General features: G+C 51.1%; 1 protein-coding gene across 3 annotated transcripts in view; it reads left to right on the top strand.

The window, feature by feature from the left end:
• The window catches only part of GFRA2 (GDNF family receptor alpha 2), a 51,323-nt gene extending 33,052 nt beyond the window's left edge, over positions 1-18,271 (top strand). For 2 of the 3 annotated variants that reach the window (XM_042471561.1, XM_042471559.1), the window contains exons 5-9: positions 10,657-10,766; positions 11,132-11,272; positions 12,139-12,317; positions 15,272-15,325; positions 17,011-18,271. In XM_042471561.1, coding sequence (XP_042327495.1) covers positions 10,657-10,766; positions 11,132-11,272; positions 12,139-12,317; positions 15,272-15,325; positions 17,011-17,136 — 610 coding nt within the window. In that variant the 3' untranslated portion in view covers positions 17,137-18,271. The remainder of the gene's footprint in view (positions 1-10,656; positions 10,767-11,131; positions 11,273-12,138; positions 12,318-15,271; positions 15,326-17,010) is intronic. The other variant, XM_042471560.1, reaches the window with a different exon arrangement.
• Positions 18,272-24,156: the final 5,885 nt, after the last annotated feature.

Raw genomic sequence — 24,156 nt, 5'->3', positions numbered from 1 at the left:
ATCCAGCCTTGCTTCAATGCCTGAGCGCTACAAGGCATGCAGGACCAGTCTGTGGGGCACAAATGGCTCCCCTCTCCTCCCTCAAGAGCAAAGAGTGGCTCTGGGGCACCTTCGGGGGCAGGAATAGCTGGGTGAGAACCTCTGCTGGTAAAGGATGGGGCTGGCCCTGGTTGGGGGGGGGGGGAGTTGGCAGGAGGCACTGGGGTTCAGAAGGGACCCCTCCTGCTGGGATATGAGGGGCTTGTGCCATTTACTGGTTGTCCTGCATGTGTCAGAAGGGTGCCATCTTGAACCCACCCTGGAGACCGTCAGTCCCAGCTTCTCTTCTGACAGTGCAGCAGAGCCATCTCCCAGGGCTTGCAGGAGTTACTCCGCTTTGAAAAGTTACCATTCATGGATGCAATGCCTGGTGGCTTCCATGCCAATGGAGAGCAGTGAATCTGCTCTGAGTTTTAGGTCTGAACCTGACAGGAGCTACTAAGCTGAAACAGTTGGGGAGGGGGGGACTAGAGTTCAGCACTCCTTTAAATTCTGGCCAAAAACCTGGAGTGGATTCACTGCTCCCCTGACGTGTGTGTGAGCCATGCTGGAAGAAGGCCTCAGCCATATAAAAACTGAGGCTGGGATCCTATGGCACACGTGTCTTTTTGGCCCCTTCTCTATAAGGCCTCTCCCCTACAAGTCCCACCCCGGGAGGTTGCTCCTTCCTGCCCCTATCCTGCAAATCCCAGAGTGGGTGCAGAGGGGGAACCAGGCCCTGGAACCCCTTGGGTTGGGGGTCAGGGAGGCATTAGGGGGTAAAGAGAGGGTCCATGCCCTTCATGCTCTCCTTGCTGGCTCTTCGTCCCCTTTGCCTGCCTGCCATGCCTTCTTCCCTGCAGCTGCAGAGACTTCTGACAGACGCTTAGCTCTCTGGCACTGATTGCAACGGACAGGTTTTTGCTCCCAGAATATAAAACCTTTTGCAAAACCATAACCTCAGCGAAGGGGAGAGCGGAGGAAAAGGATGAAAAGAGCTGATTTCAGCAGCTGCAGTTTGCTTTATTTTTCATCTTGCATCAGCAAATCGGGACCACAAATAATCTGGTCTTAACATGCTTCGCTGATGCCGGCTAGGAAGAATTTCCAATCTTCCACAAAGCAGCATTTCCTCCGTCTCCAGAGGCTGCCAGCCAGGCAAAGGCCGACACTCTCCGCGCGGGTCCTTCCTTCGCTTTGGCCGGTTCTTCTCAGAGGAAGGAGAGGCACCTCCAGCCTCAGCCCCTTTCGCTGCCTCCGCTGTGAGCAAAATGTCATTTGTAATGGATGCGTTCTCAGTGCGTTCATTACACGGTGTGCGTAAGGAGAGGCCTTGATGAGCGCGCTGGATGCTGCTCCAAACTTTAGCCGGGGACCAAGGAGAAAAGCCCACCAGCCTTTTGCCTGTTCCCTCCCTTGGTGCCAGGCTGGGACTCTTTTCCTTGAATGCCCTGCTCCCACATTCAGGTGGCTGGCTGCCCATTCACTCTGTTGCAATGAGAGAGACAGACTCATAAAATTTGGGAGGAACCACTCTTGAATCTTAGAATAAAACCCCCACCTTCCGGTGCCTCTGGGTCCCACACGGCCTCCATGGCCTCTGGGACAGCCATGGGACGGGAGGGAGGGATCCTGCTTTGGATTTGACCTGAGCGTCAAAGGAGCTATCTGCAGGGTGTAACCTATTTTGGGAACAGGACGGAGCACCCTTTAAAGTTTCAGGCTAAAAACTGGATCAGACTCGCCGCCCGGCCGACCCAGGTTCCAGTTTTGGGGCTGGGCTGGGATAAAGACAGAAGGAAGTGGGAGTTTGTGGGTTTGCTGTGCAGCCAAAGTCTGGGCTTTTTCCATCACTGAGCAGGAAAGGATCGCAATCGGTCTTGCTTTGGAGAAATAATTTTGGAACAACTTGTTTGTAGGTGAATTGGGGAAACTGGCTTGACTTTCTGTGAAATGGGTCTTTTGCTGACCCAGAAAGTGATGAGTTCAAATGTGGGCATGCTTGTATTTATCTCCTCAGTTTGCCTTGCTATGATAGGGGTGTTTTGTTGTAGCAGTCTTTTTCATGGATGTCTTTTAATAGTCAGCCTCCATGAATGCTGGGTCTGTCGCTGAATTCAAACAATGGATGGATGGATGGATGGATGGACGGACGGACTAGTGACTGGTAGATTCAGTGTTCTAGGGGCAGAGGTGGCACTCTTGGTTTTCATTTGGGCTTTAAAGAAATGGCACCCAGAGCTGGGCATGGTCTTCTCAGAGGTGGGGCCACTAAAAACTGGCAACCTGCTTGTTAGTCCCTGCTAGAGGAGATACTGTACTTGAAATAAATTGTCCAATGGTGAATCAATATCTGGATAAACCCAATGGATTCCGTGGGTCTACTCTCATTAGGACTGAAACTGGGACTCCAGCCCTGTTGGCAAAGCAGTAGGGCAGGGAATCTGCTCTGGGTTTTGGTGAGAGTGCTGCCGAAGGGTCTGGACCTGTTTGGGCAGCTCCTTTAAGATGCAGCGCAGCCCCATGGCCGCTCCTGGGGAAGGAGGGATGCTGGGAAAGGAGACCCATCGCTCAAGGCTGACCGCCATCTTAACGCAATCATAAGTCAATTCGCACTGAATAATTAAAGGGCGAACTTTCATAAGTATTGACTCACCCTGACAGCAAGTCTATACCAGACCCAGGGTTTGCTTATGTAAACACAATCTCCTGTTCAGCTTAGTTAGCAGTTCAATGGGACAGAACAGTCCCTCAATTAAAACCAAATGATGTGTGCCTTTAATTCTTCCCTTCTCCTACCAGGCAATAATCTCCTGTGGACTCAGGCGAAGGCTTTCGGGGCTGGAGGGGGCGGGGAGGGCGCCCAACCACATGAATCGGAAATGAAGCCTTAGCACAGATGGCATTTGCAAGGGCGGCTTTACTAACAGATCTGCCCACCTGGCCTAGTGGTCCGCTGTGGTGGGCCTTCAGGTCAAGGGTTTTGCCTTTGCCTTCCTCGGAGGCTGAGAGAGTGTGCCTTGACCAAGGCCGAGCGGAGATTTGTACTCTGGTCTCCCAGAGTCATAGTCTAACACTCAAACCATAGGCCAGGCCTGCCTCACTGAAACACACGGGGCTCTGTGCCAGGCTCCTGGGTGCCCCCCTTTTCCAGTCTGACACACACCAGGAGCCCTCCCTTCATGGCACACTTTGCCCAGTTCTTCTGGCTAGACCCTGATGGAAACGGTCAACTGTCCATCTCCATGGATCTTTGGTTTAAATTACATCCTGCCTTTCTCTTGGTGCAGGATCCACATTTCCAAATATAAAGGTATGGGTTGCATCAGGTGCATCTCTACATTGAACTGTTACAGCAGTTTGATCCCACTTTAATGATCATAGCTCCATCCTGTGGAATTCTGGGTGTTGCAGTCTCTAGGATTGTAGTTCAGGGAGAGGGCAACTCTCTAAGAGAGAGGTCTTAGAATGGTGCCATAGTGCAGAATTAATGCAGTTTGACTCTGCTTTAACTGCTATGGCTCCATCCTATGGAAACCTAGGATTTGTAGTTTGTTGTGGCACCAGAGCTCTCTGACAATAAAGGCCAAATATCACACAAACTACAAAATCGCACAATGCCATTGAGCCAGGGCAGTTAAAGCGGTGTCCAGCTGCATCAGTTCTGCAGTACTGTATAGATGCAGCCTGAGTCCCTCTGCAGAATGGAGTCATGACGGTTAGAGCCAGGTCCAGCTACTATTCAGTCTGCATGGATCCGAGGCCAAACTGGGCCCAGTGAGCCCAGTGCCATGTCCAGGACAGAGGAGCACCTGCATCTCATGCACAGGATGCAAAGCTGGGAGTCTTATTTCCAGCCCTGAGACTGGCTGAGCTGCCCATTGCTTTTGTCTCAACTGTCTTGACTGGAGATGGGATCCTGGATTGCTTGCAAGGATTCTCCAGAAGCCATTTCTTGGCTCTGAGAGGCGGCCAAGGAGATCTCTTGACACCTGTCCAGGGGCTTGCTAACCCTGCTCTGGCTGGCATTTGCCAAAGGGACATGCGGCCTGGCTCTCTTACTCGAGTGACCGACTGCTCCTTTGGCTCAGACCCTACTCTCTGGATTGTCTGGTGGTCTTCTGTGGACTCTGTAAGCAATGAACGATCCTCAACCCGATTAGTACAGCCAGACGCTCATAAGCATTTCACTCCAAAGAGGTACATTCAGGTTGTTTCAAGAGTAATTCAGGGCAATGAAAAATCGCATAGCAAGGCACTGAAATGGCTTTCCCTGGACAAGTGTCTGTTCAAGGATGAGCAACCCTGTCCTTCCTTCCTTCCTTCCCTCCAGCAATGATCACATTTTTCAAGCAGAGGTTCATTCAGTCGATTAACACTTGGGTTTGCATTTAAAAAAACACACCCTACTTAAAATTATATTTGCTTTCATGCACATTAACTTCCGTATGCATTTGTATACATATTTATATGCAATTTCCCCTCGTACATGCATTTTGCAAACATGCCCCTCTGATATATGCTTTTATATGCTATTTCCCCTAATTTATGCATTTCCCCGTAATGTACAAATCTTTTTAAAAAACATGAAAAAATGCACAACAAATTTTGGAGAAGTGCTAAAACCAGCCGCTAATTGCGTTCACGTATTAGCCTTATTTATTTATCTAATATATTTCTAAATTGCTTCCCCTGGAAGAATGTCTGAGTCTCTTGGTGCCGAAACTATAAAGGCAATAAAGGGCAACAGTTCTTAAGCAAAATGAACGAATGGGAGGAAAACACCCTTCGTTGCAATGAAACAGAAGAACTTCCTAAAAGCGAAAGCAGCATGAATCAGGGGCAGCCAAGGTTTTACCCCAGACTTTAAAGGAATGGTCCGAGGTGCTTTGCCCAAACCCCTTTGAAGAGAGTCAGTCACTTGGAGTTCATTTATTCTACTTTACTGCTTGCATTTCTGTCCTGCCTTCCTTCCAAAACGGGGCCCAAGGCACCTCTCAGCATGCATGAAAATAAAACAGTCGTATCCTTAACACTTTTGGGGTCCCATGCAGAGTGTGGAACATGGATTGGCCATGATCCTGTGTCAGGGTTGCATAGCGTTAGTTAATCTCCTGGCGTGGAATAAGGCATCAGTTGCGTTACACAACCTTTGCACTGAATGTCAGTGTTATTCAACCAAACCAAGGCTCCGTGAAACTGAGTGCACACCCAAATGCGCGTGCCAAATGTGCCGTTCACACCCATGCGCACAGGGCAGGAGGTGGATTCCAGCCTTATCTCTCTCTGACCCTTAGGACAGCCAGCCAGCCATGTCATGGGGCTGGTGAGCTTTCAAATACGGTACTTTGTTCTATTGCTTCCTCTTTAATGGGTTTTCTGTAGTTTTTAAAAATGAATAAAGCCCAGGAGAAGTGCAGGAGGGTTGCCAGCACAAGGCATTGGATGCCTGGCCAGCCCATAAAACCCCTGGTTTGAGGCACGGAGATTGAATGGTCAATACTTTCTCCCCAGGTGGACGAACCATCTGTCTTTCCACCGCCGGACCCTGGTCATCAGGCCAAACCAGTGACTCCCTGGACACCTTCCAGCTCTGCCCCCTTCTCTGTCTCTCTTTGCTGTTCCTGAGGCCCCCAGAACCTCCGGCTGAGCAATTGGTTCAATTACATCCCTCCATAAAAAGATGAGAACTCACTTAATGCCCCTTGTAGATTTTTTCCAGCTACTTTTATAGGCTGCTGTTTTTAATCTCCGTTTCCCTTGCTGCCTCGCCTGGTGGGTCAAAGGAGTCAATGGGAGCTTCATGCGCTGGCTGGGGACCGTCCAAGTGAACCCACGTAAAAAGGTGGACTTGGCCCTTTGGAGGCGGAGGCGGCACCGGCTTTACATTTGCTTCCTGGCCTCCAAATTGGCTCTGGAATGTCTTCGGGCAAATCAGGTTTTAGTCCATGGTTTCCAGCCGCCCCCAGAGATGAGGGGAGATGGGGCTGTGTCCTTCAGAGAAGTCCAAGTCGCCTACAAGTGTTGCATTTTGTGGTCTAGGAAGCACACAGTTCCTTGCAACGGAGTAGGCTGGGTGTGCATTGCCAGTATTAAAAGGGTTTGTATAAACCACAACACACCAGAGCCTTGGGTCTAGAAAGAATCTGGGCCTAGCCTTTCTTGGGCTTGGGTTGGAAGTCAGGGCTGGAGGGAAGAAGGCAGCCTCTCCCTTTCAAACTGGCAAGAGAAGTAAACACTGTTTTCAAAGGTCTAATGTTGACTCTGTAATAAGGGTTTTAGAATCACAGAAGCAAAACATTACCGAGTGACAGAGATGGAAGGGGCCACGAGGGCCATCTAGTTCAACCCCAGAATGGGACCCAAAGAAGCATATGTGTATGTGCACTTGGACACACAGGGACAATGTGTGTCTCAAATCATTGCAAATTTTGCACCCCTTCCATTTCCAGGCCAGGGCTGCCCTTCCCACCTGCTCCCCTCCAGCAAAATTGGGGTGCTGGTTGTTCCAGATGAAAATGCCCCCCTTGGGTCCAGGTCTGGGAGAGAGGAACCCGGCGGCTCTCTGGGGCAGAACCTCAAGGGCCCAGAAACGCTGCCGAGAGCCAGGAGTTTCCTTGCCAGGAATACTATGCGAAGCGTCTCAGCCGAGCCAAATTTGCCCAGCTGTTTCTTTCTCCAGAAGGAAAGTGCATTTCTGTGTCAAACAGATCAAAGAGGAACAATGGGAAGATTTAATTTTGAAACTGAACTGGAGGGGGGCATATTTTCATCTGTTTTTCTTTATACCTTTCCCAAGGCCTGGAGAGCCCCACTGCTCCCACTTTCTTGCTTCCTGTGAGCCAATTTCCAGCCCATTTTCTGGAGCCCTGGCCAGACTGGGTTCCAACTGGGAAGGCCAGACAGGACCACCTGCCTGCCCTGGCACCGTCCACCGAGGCAGATTGGCCGCCGTCCCTTGTCCACCCGTCCATCCTCACCCCAAGGTCCTGGCTTCTGCTGGAGCCCCAAACCTGGCAGAAACCTGAGACTCTGGGATGCTTTATTCCTGGTGGTTAAAGTCTCATCCAGGGACGGGGGAAAGCACTGTGCCTAATGGAAAGAGCGACATCTGGCTTGGACATTATAAAAAGATTACCAGCTGGCTCCTCATGTCTTGGAAAAAGAATAACATTTGCCTTAGAGGGGCCACAAGCCAGGATGCCAAGGAAGGCCAGGACACATTGCCATCTGAGCGGGCGACGATTGCTGCCCGGCCCGCTTCCTCCAGCAACCGGGGCTCTGGCTCTGGAGATGCCCCTGGGATTGGCACAGCAGAGCTGGGCACAAGCCTTTGCCTACCTGCCTGGTGGATAAATTAGGCAGAGATGTTATATAGAATGTGTTCCCTTTACTGCATGTCATAATTTATGCCAGAGGAGTCCACATCCCATCTGGAATACTGTTTATCCATTCCATGCGTCTTTTAGTTTACGATGGCCCTGCTTTTAGGGAAATACATCATAATTCATAATTCAATCCAGCTGCCAGGAGGAAGCTTGGCAAGCCACCTTCACAAGGGGCTCTGGCTGGCTGGGGAATTTTGCTCCAATGTGAAACACCAGGAAGGATCCACAGGTACCTTTTACGAAGACTATTCTGCTTCCTGTGCAAAAATGTTTTCACCCCAGTTTTCAGCCCAAACAGGTTTGCCACAAAAAAAAGTCCTAAAGTGCAAAAACTCACTTAATCCCCTTCAGCTGAAACAAAACTCTTGGAAGCATATTTCCTTGAATGCCAGCGCAAACTTTGCATGCAAGACTTATACCCTTGGCTCCAGTCAGGGAGGCAAAGAGGCACAAACCGCTGCAGCAAATGCCCTGCAAAGGCAGTTTTGCAGCTGCAGCGCCTTCTAAGTGCAAGTTTTCTTGCCTGCTGCGAACTGTTTGCCAACAGAAAATGACCCTGAACAGCAGGAAGGCATGCCAAAGGGAGCTCAGTGCCCAGACCCAGATAAATGCCAGGGAGTCCTCCGGATGGCTGGGGTCTAGGAGGGCATTGTGCCAGGAGCGGGAGGCGGGTGGGCAAAAGAAAGCAACCTCTGGGCAATGGAGTGGGACCCTGCAAGTGTTTGGGGATAAGGGAGGGTGGGGGTTATTTCATTGATTTATTGTATTTCCCTGCCTTTCGCCCGGCGACGCTGGATTCAGCCCTGGCCCCGTCTCTTCCTCTGTTTAATCTCAGCAGAAATGTTTGGAACCAAATCCTCTCTTTTTAAAAAAAAATACAATTTGCACCTTTTCTTTTTGATCCATTCTGTTGGCTTTAGGCAAGAAGCCTTGGATAATTCATCTCTGGCGACAGAAAAGTGACATTTAATTAACAAGTGAGCACAATAAAATATGGAAGTCGTGGGAGAGGCATCCCTTTTCAAATCAAGGATGGGAAAACACACGGTGCTTGTGGGCAGCCGCACAACTGGATGAAATCAAACCAAACGCACTTTGGTTCATAGAATAGAACTGAGAACATAGAATCATAGAGTTGGAAGAGACCACTAGGGCCCTGATCCAGTCCAACCCCCTCCTTCTGCCATGCAGGAAATCACAATCAAAGCATCCCCACTGACAGATGGCCATCCAGCCTCTGCTTAAAGACCTCCAAGGAAGGAGACTCCACTACACTCTGAGGAAGTGTGTTCCACTGTCCAACAGCTCTTACTCTCAGGAAGTTCCTCCTAATGTTGAGCTGGAATCTCTTTTCCTGCAGCTTGCATCCATTGCTCCATTGGGTCCTAGTCTCTGGAGCAGCAGAAAACAAGCTTGCTCCCTCCTCAATATGACATCCCTTCAAATATTTAAACAGGGCGATCATATCACCTCTTAACCTTCTCTTCTCCAGGCTAAACATCCCCCGGCTCCCTAAATCTCTCCTCATAGGGCTTCATGGTTTCCAGACCTTTCACCATTTTAGTCGCCCTCCTTTGGACACATGGCTCCAGTTTCTCAATGTCCTTTTTGAATTGTGGAGCCCAGAACTGGACACAATATTCCAGGTGGGGCCTGACCAGATCAGAATATAGTGGCACTATTACTTCCCTTGTTCTAGACACTATACTTCTATTGATGCAGCTAAAATTGCATTAGCTTTTTTAGCTGCTGCATCACACTGTTGACTCATGTTCAACTTATGGTCTACTTGGACTCCCAGATCCCTTTCAGACGTAGTTTCATTCAGCCAGGTGTCCCCCATAATCCTATATCTGTGCATTTCATTTTTCCACTCTAAGTGCAATACCTTACATTTCTCAGTGTTGAATTTCATTTTGTTAGCTTTGGCCCCGCTTTCTAGTCTATTCAGGTCATTTTGAATCTTGATCCTGTCCTCTGGAGTATTAGCTATTCCTCCTAATTTGGTGTCATCTGCAAATTTGATAAGTATTCCCCCAATTTTGTCCTCCAAGTCATTGATAAAGATGCTGAATAGCCCTGGGCCCAGGACAGAGCCCCACTGGACACCCCACTGGTCACTTCTCTCCAGGATGAAAAGGAGCCATGGCTGAGCACCCTTTGGGTTCGGCCGGTCAACCGATTACAGATCCATGTAACAGTTCCTTTGTCTAGCCCACATTTTACAAGCTTGTTTGCAAGAATGTCATGGGGAACTTTGTCAAAGGCCTTACTGAAATCAAGATATACTACATCCACAGCATCCCCCCCCCTTTTACACAGAGCCTGAAGATGATGTTACACACAATACTTTTAATAATTTTGTGCACAAAACAAAAAGCAGAAGGTGCCACTGTCTCAGCCACCCATGAAAAGAGTGACAGATTTTGGAGTGTTTCAGATTTTGGAGTCCTGGATAAAGGAGAACCAGTTTGCATTGTGAATGTTAAGAATTTTACTATCCACCTTGCAACTGAAGGGACTTGGAGATGTTTTAGTGAAGCCATCACAACAAATCCATTGCCCGGCGGCTGTGAGACAGGAGTCAGGCAGTGTCCAGGGTGGCAGCTCCACACCAAGGAGCCGAAAGGGGTGCGAAGATGTCACTGAGGGCAAGTGAGGGTAATTGAGAGTGATGGCCAAGTGCATGGATAAGCACAGCTTCTCACAGGAGGTGCAGAAAAACCACCTCAAGGCAGAGATGGGCTTTGGCACTGCCAGAAAAATCTCTTGAGATGCGGTGAGCCTTGGCTCCTGTTTCTCCCTGCGTGACAGGCTTTGCGCCTCCGCAGACACCTTGCCCTGGCAGCTGCTCCAAATGGCTCCCTGGCTGTTTGGGGTCAGGCTCATGGAAAGCGGTGAACCGCAGCGTTGGTGGCGGGCAGCGTGCCCAAAGAGTTGTGAACAGACACGGCCCTTCTTCAGTCCAGGCCTTTGGCTGCCTTCCTCTCCATTCATTCAGCCCTTTCCAAAGTCTGGAGGCCTGTGGGTCCACTCCATCCGGAGAAGACCCACTGAACCTGTTGCTGAAGGGTGAGCCAACATGGAGGTGGATCCCACCGAGTCAATGGCTCTGCTCTAGAGGATTATGACTAGTAACTGTTCTTTCTCTCTTGCTTTCTGCTTTTTCCCCACAAACTGCTTAAAACATCAGAAATAAATTTAAACTCCTATCCCCTGCCACCCTTTCTCTCTTGTCTTCTGCAACCAGGTCAAGACTGGCAGACTTCCATACGAATTGCCAGGCCTCCTTTCGCTCGCCCACCAGCTGCCCTCGGGACAATTACCAGGCCTGCCTCGGCTCCTACGCGGGACTCATTGGTGAGTGCATTGGCCGCGGGGCTGCTTCCATGGGGAAAAGGGGGGTGTCAGCCCTGGGGGGGGGGGACAGGAGGGCTGGTTGTGTTGGGAGACAGCCTTTAGCAGAAGTAGCCAGTCTCCTCCCAGCCTCCTCCGGTTCCCACTCAAGTTCCTGCCCAAGGAGCAGCTGGCATAGCCATGCCAGCCTCATGCTCTGAAGGCCACCTCCCAGCCCCACATTGTGGCACGAAGCGTCAGGGTCTTTCAGAAGGGAGCTTTTCTAGGTGCGTGAGGAGGGAGGTGCAAGAGCCCCTCTCATTCTTCCACAGGAGCCCCCCCCCCCCCTTCAGTTGTGCTAAAGGGCCACTTTCCTCCTTCTCGGACAGGGCTTGACGTGACACCCAACTACGTCGACTCAAGCGCCACCAGCCTCACGGTGTCCCCATCGTGTTCCTGCCGGGGCAGCGGCAACATGGAGGACGAGTGTGAGAAGTTTCTGAAGGACTTCACCGAAAACCCCTGTCTCAGTAAGGCACCACTGGACTGTTCCTGGAGCCAAATCTGGCCAGGATGATGGGATGGGATGCCTGTGGCTGGATGGCGCATGTGGCTTCTCTCAGACCATGCACTGGGGTGTGGACTGGGGTTGGAGAAGGGTGAGCCAAGCACTGGGTAAATGCAAGACAGGAGGTTGTCCTTTTGTATATGCTATTCCCCAGCACATCCCAAGAGAAGCAGAGACGGAGGGCTGCTGGGTTGTCATTTCTCCTCCTTCTCCTTCTCCTCTTCCTCCTCTCCTTTTCTTTGTGTGGAGGGGAGAGGAAGGCAAAGTATGCAAAAGGTGTGGCACTTCAGTTTCTCACTTTACGAAGCCTCTGAGGCCAGTGTTAGTAAAATGCTGCTTGAGGTGCCCCTTCCAATGTCTTCTAGTGTCCTTCATTAAACAAGAGGGAATGGCAACGAAGCCCCGACTTACAAGGGACTCTCTTAAAGTTCTTGGTCAAGGCAGAGAGAGTGACAGGGCTCCACTGCAGTGTCTGTGGACACCTTTTGCTCAGCCTGTTTGGGGTTCTGGGTTCAGGTGGTGCTTAGCTGGGTTGGCCAGAGAGACCAGGGAGATCCCTCCAGCCTTCTACGGCTGTATCCACACTGGAGAAACATATACTCCAACTCCTAGAATTCCTTGAGCCAGGGCAGTTAACGCCATGCCAAACTGGGTTATTTCTCCAGTGCGGATGCAGCCCAAAAAGAAGGAGCTGGTGATGGTGAGGTTGGTGGACGGGCTGCAGCTGAACCTGGTGAATTAGGCCCCATCCCAAGAATTCCTACTTCAAGGGTATGCTTCCTCATTCAGCAAAGCTGCCTTTTTGCTCCCTCCTTTCTCTTTGCCCAGGAAATGCAATTCAGGCCTTTGGCAATGGCACCGACATCAATTTCTCCCCCAAATCTCCCCCATTGCCCCCCATCACCTTGCCTCCCAAGTTGGAGAAGAGCCCGTCTCTGCCAGACAACATCAGTGACAGCAACACCATCTACGACACAAGTGTGATCACCACTTGCACCTCCATCCAGGTAAGGCCATTGCAGAGGCATCTCAAGGATGCGCAAGAATGCAAAAAAGCTGGAGGCTTTCTTACAGAGAGAAACGTAGGATTTGCAGCTCCCAGCAATTCCACTTTCTATTGCATGAATGAAGCTGGACTCCAGACACTCAGTGGGGCATTTGTATCTGCTCCTGCTGCAGCCATTCAGTGGGAAACACTGTTCAGCTGCTGGAGGTGGAAAGGCTTGGAGTTGGGTGCAAAGGAGTCGGGGAGAGCCACATCTGCCCTGTCCAAAAAAGAAAAGATGAATACTGGGTGCAAGGGGACAGAGGCCTGCTTGATTTAGGATCTCAGCCTAAACCTCCTTTTTGATATGGCTATGAGATCAGGGGAATTCAGTAAGCTTAGAATACACTGATTTCATCAAGGCTTCATCAAGGTTGCCTGTGATATTTGTGCTGATATTCTGGTGAAATGTGGCTGTATGATGCAGTTGTTAGATGGTTTGGTTGTTGTTTGATGGGGTCCATAACCCAAAGGTGTTCAGCAATGGTTTCTCACCACTTTGGAGACAAATGAGTAGTGGGGTGCCTCAGGACTCTGTTGCTTGGTATTTTTATAAAGGGCCTCAGCAAACGGTAGAGGGATGCTCATAAAATGTGCAAGTGGCACCATCATGCTAAGGCATTATCTGCTGGAAGGTGTAATGCTACCTCAGATGAAAGGAACAGGATTCAAGATGATTTCTCCAGATATTGGTGGGCCTCAGTTCCCAGCAGCCCCAGCCAGACCAGCTAAGGGTGAGGGATGCTGGGAGCTCCAGTCCTCCAATCTCCAGAGGAAGGCCCCACTTTCCCATGTCCTTGCAGGACACTGCCCTCAATGCCCAGTCAGCCTCCCGGGTCTGGCCGGGCACAAAGGTGCCAGGAGGCCATGTCCTGCCGCACCCCTTGGCCACGCTCTGGGAATCCTCCGGAGGCCCCTTCCTGCTCCTGGGGGTCTTGTCGGCCCCCTTTTGGATGCTCTTGCCCGCTGCGGGAGCACTGTGTCCTCAGCCCAGAGAGCAGCTGCGGAGGCAGCAATGTCACCCTTGGGCAGCCTCTAATTAGACCCGGCATGCCTGAGAAATTACATCTTATGTCTCTCGTTACTGCTGCGTGAGACAATCAGCAGCTCAATTTCATGCTAGAGTTGCAGCGCATCCGAGGCCCTGGCGCTCCTTTTGTGGGCACCTTTGCCGCCTTCCTGGGCAGAATTGTTCCCCTCCTAAATGGCGAGTGCCGAGTGGCAGGAGGGGGGCGGCAGGCTTTCCCCTCCATTAGCGCCTCCTTTGCCCCATTAGCTGCCTGATTCATTGCCTGACGTCCCTTACCCAGAGCCCAATCCTGGCAGCCCTGGCTTTGCCTCTCACTCAAGCAAAGGCGCCTTGGCGTACGGTGATGGGGGCCGGGAATTGTGCCAACTGCCCCCTCCCCACATGCCGGAAGCAGTCCCGCTTGCCCTTTAAGGATTGGGGCCCATGGCAGCTCCGTCGGATGTGGAGGAGGGCATTGGACGGAACAGCCCCATTTCTTCTGGTCTCGTGAAAAAGGGAGCAAGGGACCCAGAAGAATCCATGCAGACCACCTTTTCCTATTCCTTGGCTCTGCTCTTGTAAAGGGAGAAAATCCACACTGAGTTGCAGATCATGGCCCAGCCTGCATTCCCAAATAAATAATTGGGAAAGTGGAGTGGGGGGACACTTTCCTGGGTCCAAGAAGGGATCCCCTAAAAGCCAAGAACCTGCTCACCCCAATGTCCATAGTGGCTGAGGGGACAGAGAATGGTGACCCATGTGCTGAACCCATTCTGGGGATAGGAAATAGCTCCTTGGGCAGTTCCTTTACAGTTCAAACTAAGACCTAGAGTGGACCCACTGCCCCAGAGACACCAGGCCTTTAGGACCAACTGGCAAGGTGTGTCTGTGCAATGGATGCCCCTCTTCTCCTGTTGGGGCTGCATTTCAGATGCAAGGCACCAACCAGTTAAAGCAACGCAGAGCTTTTTGATGCGGGGGAGGCTGCGTGGAGGGCACCCAGAAGGGCAATGGTTTTGCTCCTTGTTCCCTGGCAAACCAGCCCTGACACTTGTGTGGCATGAAGCCCACTCAGGAAGAGGAGAACGGCTGGATGCTTAATGGTGGGCAGCGTCTCCCCACCTGCCTCCCGCCAGTGCAGGTGCCACGTAATTGCTGCCTGTGAGCAGAATGAGAATTTGCCCGGTCACCTTGGGCAGAGGCATCTCAAAAGCAGGGGGCAGCCACTGTCCAGCTGGCATGGACCGAGGGGGAGAGGAGGGCCCCCAGGGCCCCAGAGCGCTTCTCCCAAGGTCTGCGACCTGAGAGAGAGAAAAAATATTGGACTTTTAAAGTACGGTTGCAGACAAAAAAGGGGGAAAGAGATTAGAGGGATGGAAGGAGGGAGGGAGAATACATTTCTTGAGCTTTGTCCTAAATGGAAAAAACATCTTTTAAAGAGGTTTTCCAAGAATATATTAAAAACCAAACCAAACCATGACCCACTTTCCAAAAGCTGTGCGTTGTTTTAACTGGTTGGTGTCTTGCATCTGAAATGCAGCTCAGGACTGCAGGCTGATGCTTGTCTTGTGAGGATGAGGTCTTCCTGGATCATTTGCATGGGGCCCGCATCTTATTCATAAGCCACCATTAGCAAATGTGCAGGAAAGATGTGAGGGAGCGAGAGAAAAGAAAGGTGGGGATCCCTGGTAGTGAAGGCAGCCGCCGTAATGAGGAGGAAAGCAAGCCAGGGCTACCAGGGAGAGGTGGGCAGACTGAGTGGCCCTCTTGGTTCCTGCCAGGCTGAGAGCAAAGGTCTTGGGACGGCTTCCTAGCAGACCGCCTGCCCCCAGACCACTGAAATTGGGGGGTCAGAATCTGGAGGTCACGATCCCCCCCCGAATATGGTTCCTTCTCTGTCTCCACAGGAAAGCGGACCGAAGCCAAACCAGTCTAAAGAGCAGAGTGTCTGTTTCTCCGAAGTAAGTCTTGCGTTCAAGGGACCAGCCAAGGCCTTGCCTGGGCCAAGCTAGACCCACAGCATTTCTGGGGGCGTATTCCCAAGGGCTCCCCAAAGGTCACAGAGCACCTGGCTGAGAGGGGGCCCTCCCTCCCAGGATGGCAAAGGGACACAGCACCCATCCTCATATGTGTGTGTGTGTGTGTGGGAGGGGGGGAATGAGGCATTTAGGGCAAAATAAATGATCATTTCTGGATCCTGTGGGCTGTAAGAGCCATAAACATGGCCCCGGTCCCCCCCCTTGCCCACCCCTCGCCTCTTCACCTGTGGACCAGCTGCCTCCTCCAACTTCACCTGGCCCTCCTCAGGGCCTGCAAGGTCCTTCCACACAGAGACACCAAAAGGACTGGGAAACTGGGCCCTCCTGCAGACGTTGTTTTGCTTGTCAGTTCCCCTACAAAAAAAAACGCACCTATTTGTCCAGCGTAGACCCTCAGCATCCAGCCCAAGGATGCGGAAGCAGAGTCACAGGTGTGATGCCACTGCACAGAAAAGAGTGTGTACAAATGCACTGGATTGTGCATTTGGATGCAAATGTGGTTCAGTTGTGCAACATGGCTACCATATGCAATGAATGTGTAACTCCACATGCGGAGATTTATGCCATGCAGCACTAATATGCGATTGGCCATTTGAGTGGGAGGGGGTGACGGAGGGTCAGTGAGGACTGAGTTTGCCCTGGTGTCAGGCTCCCAATTGCCACCCCCAAACAACAAGAGGCTGTGCTTCCTAAAAGTAACAGCTTTATTGAAAGGTAAAGGTATAGGCAACAGAAGTGACTTCTTTGTCAGGAATGAAGATACATAGTTACAGATGGGTTATATAGTCTCACAAGCAGACCCACCCCCATTAAGCAATAAAGTTAATTAATTGGATCAGTCTTTCCCGCGCAGTGAGGAATCTCCACCCAGATGACGTAGTGTCCTCTCGTCCTGCCCCTCCAGCCTGTTCCCAAAACAATTAAGTTCTCACCAAGTGTTATCTCCTGCTTGCACCTGTGGCCTTGAAGCCCAGACATCCCTCTCTACTAAACTAAGTAATATAAAACCTTAACAACCTATGAGTATATGTAAGAATGGTTATATATCCCATCAGGGATTCTGTCACCTGGACCTAGAGCTGGCCATGAGTGTTGTGGCTAAGAGCACAAGGAGCCCTGGTGGCGCAGTGGTTAAATGCCGGTCCTGCAGCCACAAGGTTGTGAGTTTGACCCCAGAGGGCTCCACGGTTGACTCACCCTTCCATCCTTTCATAGGTCAATGAAATTAGTACCCAGCGTGTTGGGGGCAATGGTCTTACAGATTGTAAACTGCTTAGAGATTGCTGAGTTCACTGATAAGTGGAACCGAAAGTTAAATGCTATTGCTAAATGCCATTGTTAAGATTAGGCCAGGGCTTGCCTGCTTGCCTGCCTGCCTTCCTTCCTCAGTCACTCCCTTGGCTCTCATCACGGTTGCTCCTGGGCATCCTGGATAACAATGGTGCCTCTGCCAGTTTCCAAAACCACCCACGAACCGTTCCCAATGGATTCTCTCTTTAGCTTTGGAAGGAAAGAAGCGGCCCTTTCATTCCTGCAGATGCCCCCCCCCCCGGCTGCCAGGGCCAAGCTGACCTTTCCTTTTGCTCTCTTCCTGTCTCGCCCTGCAGAAGTCGCTGACCACCGCTCTCACGCCAGAACAGACATTTGAGAGGGCAAACGGTTCCGGCGGCCGGCCTTCCTTCCGGGGGACCCTCTCCGCTCTCCCCTTCCTCCTCATGAAGGCAGCATTATAGAAACAGAGGCAGGCTGCTCCGGGGGAGGAAAGAGCTGTGCAAACTTTCTCGCGTCGGACACAGAGGGACGGAGAGATGGACAGATGGATGGATGGACAAAGCATCCGCCTGGGCTCTCCTTCCACGTGTTTCTTTCTGGATTGTTTCCTTTTCCAGATTCCTCCTGGAGTCTTCTGCTTTCAAGAAGGCATGAGAATGGTCTTGGGAGCTTCTGCAAGAGCCTTTCCACTGTGCAAGAGAAAAGCCGTGCGGAGCGGAGGGATCTTAAGCTTTGTTGTTGTGGTTTTAAAGTGTCCAAAAAAAGCAAAGAGGCCGAGTCTCCCGTGGTGTTAAAAGGTGTGCGCCCAAAAGGATCCCAAGCGATGTGTTTCAGGAGTAAAGCAGCCTGAGAGTCAGCAGAGGCCGGCCCTATTGAGAGGAGAGACTTTGCTGGGCATGGCTGAGGATGACCCTCAGGTGATGGCCGTGGCACTCGGCCAGGCAAGGGGCCATTCTGTGCCCCCTGAGGAAGATCCCTTCTGCTGTTTGGGACTCTCACATCCTCTCTGTCCTAAACTGTCCTGTGGCTGCCATTATCCTCAGAGGACCTGTGGAATTAATTTTCTCCTCTTGGAGAAAGAAATGCTGGTGCGGTTGTTGTTGTTTTTGTTTGGGTGGGGAGGGCACTGCCATTTGCAAACCTGGGTCCAAGGGCAAGGGAAGGAGAGCGCCAGCCTCCCTGGGCAGCAACTTTGGTGATGTTGCCCATCCCCATAGCACCCACAGACACAGCTTGTGGGGCACAAGGGATCTTGGGTGCCATGTTTTTTTAAAAACAAGCTGCCTGCTCCCTCCAATCTCAGGCCACTCTTTCCTAGGATTTTCATGTCGGAGGACAAAGGAAGCGCACCTGTTGCAGAGTTTCCCCATTTCCGTGGGTCTGGGGGCAACAAGCATTTCTCCTCCTCCATTTTGGAGTCTGGGGTGGGGATGTCAGCCAGCATACGATACTCTCCTTGGATTATATACATCTCTCACATATGTATATCAAGAGAGACCCATGTTATCTCTATATACATATGTCTATACAAATCCATATGCATATATTCAGAGGCTGCGTGTCTCCTTCCTTCCTTCCTTCCTTCCTTCCTTCCTTCCTTCCTTCCTTCCTTCCTTCCTTTCTTTCTTTCAGATTGCACACAAAAACAGTAAGAAACAAACATTGACAAGTATATTATATTGTAAAGTTAATTTTTAAAAAAACCCATGCCTACAACGGGGAGCCAAGGAGCCCCATGCCAGGGATAAGGCCAGGCCTTCCAGCAGCCCAGTCAGAGGGGCATTGGCCAAAGGAGAACGTCTGGAGCACTTAATTCATAACTAAAATAAACATACCAAGAAGCAAAAGGAGTGCTGTTTTGGTCACTGGCCTTCCACACTTTCCAGCTTGCAATTGTGATGCTGCTGCTTGGTTTCCAGACCCTTCACAATTTGGTTGCCCTCCTCTGGACAAACTTGTCCATATTCCTCTTGAATTGTGATGACCAGAACTGGACACAATATTATTCCAGGTGAGGCCTATGACTTCCCTCTATCTGGATACTACTATTGCTGCATCGCACTTTTGGCTCATGTTCAGCTCAAAGCACGAGCCTTTAGAAATAAAGATTAGGCTCCGAAAGAACAGAAGTAGGCCATGTTCCCAAAGCAATAAGAACGTAGCAAACAGAAGAGTTCTAAGAGTGAGCAGTTTTTGGTGTCCCACTCACTGCAATGCTAGAAATTTGGAGGCTGAAGAAAATTCCTTTTGGGGGCAGAGGGATTCCTATTTGGGGTCAATGTCCCCACCCTCCTGTAGCAACACTCCTGGCCTGACCCATCCTCACAGATCTTCTTACGTTTGGGCACCAGACCTGGGCAAATCAGGGGGCCAGTTCCCAACCCACTGGGGCCACCTGGGGATGGCATAGTCCTCCTCCAAAACCCTGAAAGTGGAAGTGGACAGAAATCCCCTTTCTGGTTCCAGGGATGCTGCAACTATTTTCAAGGGGCCATTTTAACCATGGGAAAGACCTGGACGCACACACAAACACACATAACTCACTACTGGGAAGGAACTGGAAAGGCAGCTCCAGCATCTGGGATGAGAAGTTGGGCTTTCAGATGATAACAATGGCATTCCCAAACTGGCATTAGAGGCTAGACTATATGACCCTTGGGGTCTCTTCCATCTCCTGGACTCTGTGGCCGTCTCCTGTGAATGGATGCTTGCATGCAATGGGAAGAGATGTGCCCCATCGCCTCTCTTGCCAGCAGCAAAGGCAGTGGATGGCTCCATCCAAGGTTGCATGGAAGGTGGATGGAGGAGCAGAATGGATTCGCTCCCTCAGAGGCAAAGGGGAGACCCAAGAAATGGGGCCAGGCTGGGTGGAAGAACCAAATTTCTGCCTAGAAATAACCAGGCCCATTATCCACACGCGCCCAACAGCCACCTCTCCAAATGGGGAAGGAAATGGATGCAATCTCAGGAGGGCAATGAAATAGAAAGGTTCTGATGCACAGAGCAAAGAAACAAACAGCAGCTTCATAAAATTGCCAATTGCTGCCTCTTTTATGGTAATTGCCTCCTTCCACCTGTTCCTTTTGCAGGTGGAGGTTGGGAGGGAGGGGATGCGTCTCCCTGAGATGTTTCCAAAGCAAAGGAAATTAGGTTTGCACCAAAGAGGGTGAAAAGAGAAGTGAGGGGTGAATGCGGCTGAGGATCGGGAATCGGCGCAGCAGCAGAGCATCACTCAATGGAGGGAATGATGGAGCCCCAGGGCTGGAAGGGGACCCTGAGGGCCACCTACTCCAAGCCTCTGCCAAGGCAGAAACCCACAGCAACTTTGCCACAGTGGGCCACCCAGTCTCCCTCTTTGGATCCTCATGTAATAAATTCTCAGCCACATGGGTCTCCTATGGATTGTTCTGGGGGATGCAATGCAGCTCCAATGCAGAATAGAGCTGAATATGGACTTTGGAAGCCGAACAGCACACAACAGAATCCAGCACACAGGCCCAGTTCCAGCCTAGCGGGAGGCACAATTTTTACATATTCTGCATAATGCTGATGAGATCTGGCTTGGTCCCCATTTGTTTAGCCAATGTCTGATGCTTCCAGTGCCCTAGAAACTCAAAGTGTAAAGTGACCCATTGCTCTCTTTGCGCCGCATAAACCCACAATCCATGCCAGGTCCTGAAGGCGCTTTCTTGGGTGCTGAACTGAGTTAGGAATGGGATTCAGCCCCTTGGAGAGGGCCTTCCAATCTACCCAAAACCTGGCATGGGCCCTTGGCTCCACTGACGCAGCAGCCACAAGGTGCCACTTGACCCACGGTCTTCTTTCCATGGAAGAATGTTTCTGTTCATTTCAGGAGATGGAAGCTCCTCTCTGGGAGTCACTAAACCAAACCACTTTATGCCCCCAATGGTACTTAGTTCTGAGTAGTAGAGTTGCAATGTCAGCTGATTTGTTTTAAAATGAAACTCTTTTTGAAAACTCCCTGTCAAACAAAGAAGCCTTCTGCACATGTTCAGAGACCCCGAGAGTCAGGCAGGAGAGGGAAGGGTCCCACCTTAGGGTCTCTTTGTCTTTCAGCCGCAGCCCATCCAGCATCCCCTTCTCCAGGAACAGCCTCCCCTGAGCTCAGCACATCCCTCCTGCCTTTCCCCAGGAAGATGTGGATACAAGAATGAGGAAATAATTCATTGGTAAATGCAAAATGTTTGCTGGGCATCCACTCTTCAGACTGGAGGAGACACAGTTTCTCTGTGGGGAGTGGAAATGTTTGGGGCTTTTGGAGGGAGGTCCAAAAGTGCAGTATTAGCAGGTTTGTACTGAAGATCCTTCCCCCCCCCCCCAGTGCTAAGTAAATGCCCCAGGGACGGGGTGGGCAAAGGCCATTCCTCCCCCTCAGTGGGGCAGTGCCAGGCTTTAGTGCTGAACCTTTTGGTGATGGGGGGGGGGGGGGTAACACAGGGCCTGGAATCCTTAAGCAGGTTACTTGTGGTGTGGTGCAGTCCTTGCTTTTGTTTGGCCTGACTCTCCCCCGCTTCAGTTTCATTGGATGAATCTAGGGATGGGAAAATGTTTCCCTCCAAGTGGCTCCCAGCCCCCTTTTGCTTTGGATCAGTCTGGAGGCCCTTGGCTGGGATCCTGTTAGGGTCACACATGCAAAAGTACCTTGTGGTTTCCTCTGTCTTTCTCTTGCTTTGGATGGGCCACGAGGGGCTATTCCCTCCAAAGGGGCACTTCAGCTGCTAAGCCCTGTCAGTGGTGCTCCGCATGTGCAGTGCAACATCAGCATCCTGGCCCTGGGATGGTCCTCTGGCCTTGCCATTTGCCAGGAGCTGCAGCAGGAAAGCCTAGCCCTGAGTGCATGCGTGGGTCCCTTCCCTGCCCCGGTCTCCCCTCCTTGGAGGCTCCCCAGATCCAGTGCCAAGGAAGGGAGGCTCCCATCGGCTGCGCAGCCAGCCTTTCCCTTGCTTCTCTGCTTGCAAGTTCCTCAAGGATCCTTCAGGATAATGAAAAACACTTGATGCTCGGAGAGGCCTCTCTTCCTCAGTGCCATTGCTCTTTAGCATTCATTAGCACACCTCCCTGGTATTTATTCCCATCCTTTGCTGGCTCTGAGGGCCTGGAACAAGCCAGACCCACTGCCACCTCCACAGCTGCCCCCCAGGAGGTGAAGTGGGCAAGCGCTCTGGCCTGGTTGGGAATCCGCATGGAGAACCCATCATCCACATCAGAGTCTTCTGTTTGAAGTCTTCTGCCTTAGCACCTTCCGCTTACAGAGCTTTCCTGATCTGTGCCCAGAGCTTTTCTTTGCACAAGGGGCAGTTCTCTGCACTGTGGAGATTCTCCGTATGCTTGCACCCTCCAACATTTCACAGATGAATGTATGCTAACATGAGAGTGTGCACAAGATGGCAAAAGTTATGACTGAGGAAGAAGAGACAAGTGAGGAGAGAGTGCAGCAGTTTGCTTTTGCGCAAGTCTTTTGGGAAGGGCAAGACTCTGCCCTCTCCTCTCCCTTTTCTTCTGCTGAGTTGACAATGCAAACTACTTTTGCACTTGGCCACAGTTTGCAGCAAATGAATCAGTCAAGTTTAGGGGGAATCTCTTTCCTTGGCCTCTACTAGTTCCTGTCCTCCTTGGCTGGAATGGGCTTCTTTGGCCACATCCTGGCTCCCGTTGGCCGCCCAACACTTGCAGGATGCAAATCAGCCTCGCTTCCCCTTGGCCTGGTGCATGGGCACAGCACCTGCCCTTCTCCACTGCTTTGCCCCTCTTTGCACTTAAGGGACATGGGAGATGAATGGGGAGAGCAGAACTTCCCCCTTCTGGATAGATGCAATCCAATCACTGCAACGCCTCTGAGCCTTGGCAGAGGGTGAACTCTGGGTGGATGGAACAAAAGCCGCACTAATTGCCTGGCTTGTATTCCTTGCACTCGGCGTGCGAAGGGAATTGTTTGGCAGCTGCTGTGACGAGTGAAGGTCCCCTTGAGCCAGCGTTCAGACATCTTCTTTTGGACTCAATAAACAGAGCTGATTGTGTGGGATTAAGAGGAGGAAGGGGAGCGAAGGAGGAGCAGGGCCCTTGGCACGGCTCCTGTTCACCTGCGGCTTTTTACTAGAGCTGTTTCCACACAAACCCCGGCCTCCTCCCCCTGAGCGCCTCCTGCAACTGCTCCACAAGCATCTGGCCACAAGAAGCAACCACAGCCAGGCCCTTGGGTTAACCAGTCAGCAGCATACAAGGGATGCCAACAGAGCTGCCATGGCCACACAGTGGACAGTCCCAGGCCAGGTGGTCACTGTGCCAGCGCTACAAAGGGCAAGGCAGAGCCAGTCGTGGTGGCACCTGGCCAGCGGGCCACCTCTGCCTCCTTCTCTGCCATCCTAGCTGTGGGTTGCTGTCTAGGTCCCACCCAAGTGCCAAATGGTGGGACATCCTTGGTGGTTTCCATCCCTCTCACAGGTGGAAAGGGGGGAAATCTCCCAGCCCAGGTGAAAGCAACCTGTGTGACTTTGCAGGCTGTTCTCTCTCTCTCTCTCTCTCTCTCATTCTCATTCCCAATTGTTGGGGAAACTGCTGTGGGAAGCAGGTGGGAAGCCCATCATATGCTGAGGAATCATGTTAAAAACAGCAGTTGACTGAAAGTTGGAAGAGGCAATAATTGGATGGTTCTCAAATTTGGTCTGACTTTTAGAAAACTTTCTTAATCTGCACAATTAATATTGTTTTTTGATTATGCAAAAAAAGAAAAAAAGGACCAGCTTTTGCCAATAGAAGGAGGAGGAGGAGGAGGAGGAGGAGGAGGTGGAGGGAATCCCATCCAGTAAGAAGCCAAAATGCCAGGGAATTTCACAGAACATTAAAAGCCAGTAAAGCTCCATACACTTCAACCAGCTTTTCCATTCAACCACAATGATTTAATCTAGTGAAGCAACTCTGCCCGGCTCCATTTCCCTTGCGCTCCAAAGTGAAACATTTCATCTTAATTGTCATTTTCCAGTGAATCTTGCAGAGAAATCCCATCATTTGGCAGGAAAATGGCTGGAGTGAAAATTCCAGCCCATTCTTGACCAAGCTTTTATAGCCCAGAGCCCTGCAGCTCAGGGCTGACCAAATGCCCAGAGACCAGCGCCGTTTGCCCATGGGCATCTTCAGTGTCTGATGCCTCCAACAAGTGGCGGAGGGTGAGATTTAGGAGAAATGCAAAATCATGTACCCAGCTGGAACCTGAAGCCAGAGGTTGCTGCCCTTGGAGGAAGAGCCCATTCGGCTGTAGTGGTGGTTGGTGGGTCCTGAGGGTCTGCTCCTGGTTGCAGTCTGAGTTTAAAATGCTATTATACCACCAGCAGAATGAATACTATTTAAAACAAATACACTGAAAAACTAAAAACTAATAGAACAGTTGGAAGAGGAAGGTTTTCACTTGCGGCCAGGAAGCATCTGCTCTAATTTGGCACTAGAACCCAGATCAGCACCTCTTG

The sequence above is a fragment of the Sceloporus undulatus genome, chromosome 6 (assembly GCF_019175285.1).
Source record: "Sceloporus undulatus isolate JIND9_A2432 ecotype Alabama chromosome 6, SceUnd_v1.1, whole genome shotgun sequence".
Classification (NCBI taxonomy): Eukaryota; Metazoa; Chordata; class Lepidosauria; order Squamata; family Phrynosomatidae; genus Sceloporus; species Sceloporus undulatus.
This window is presented reverse-complemented; position numbering and strand designations above follow the sequence as displayed.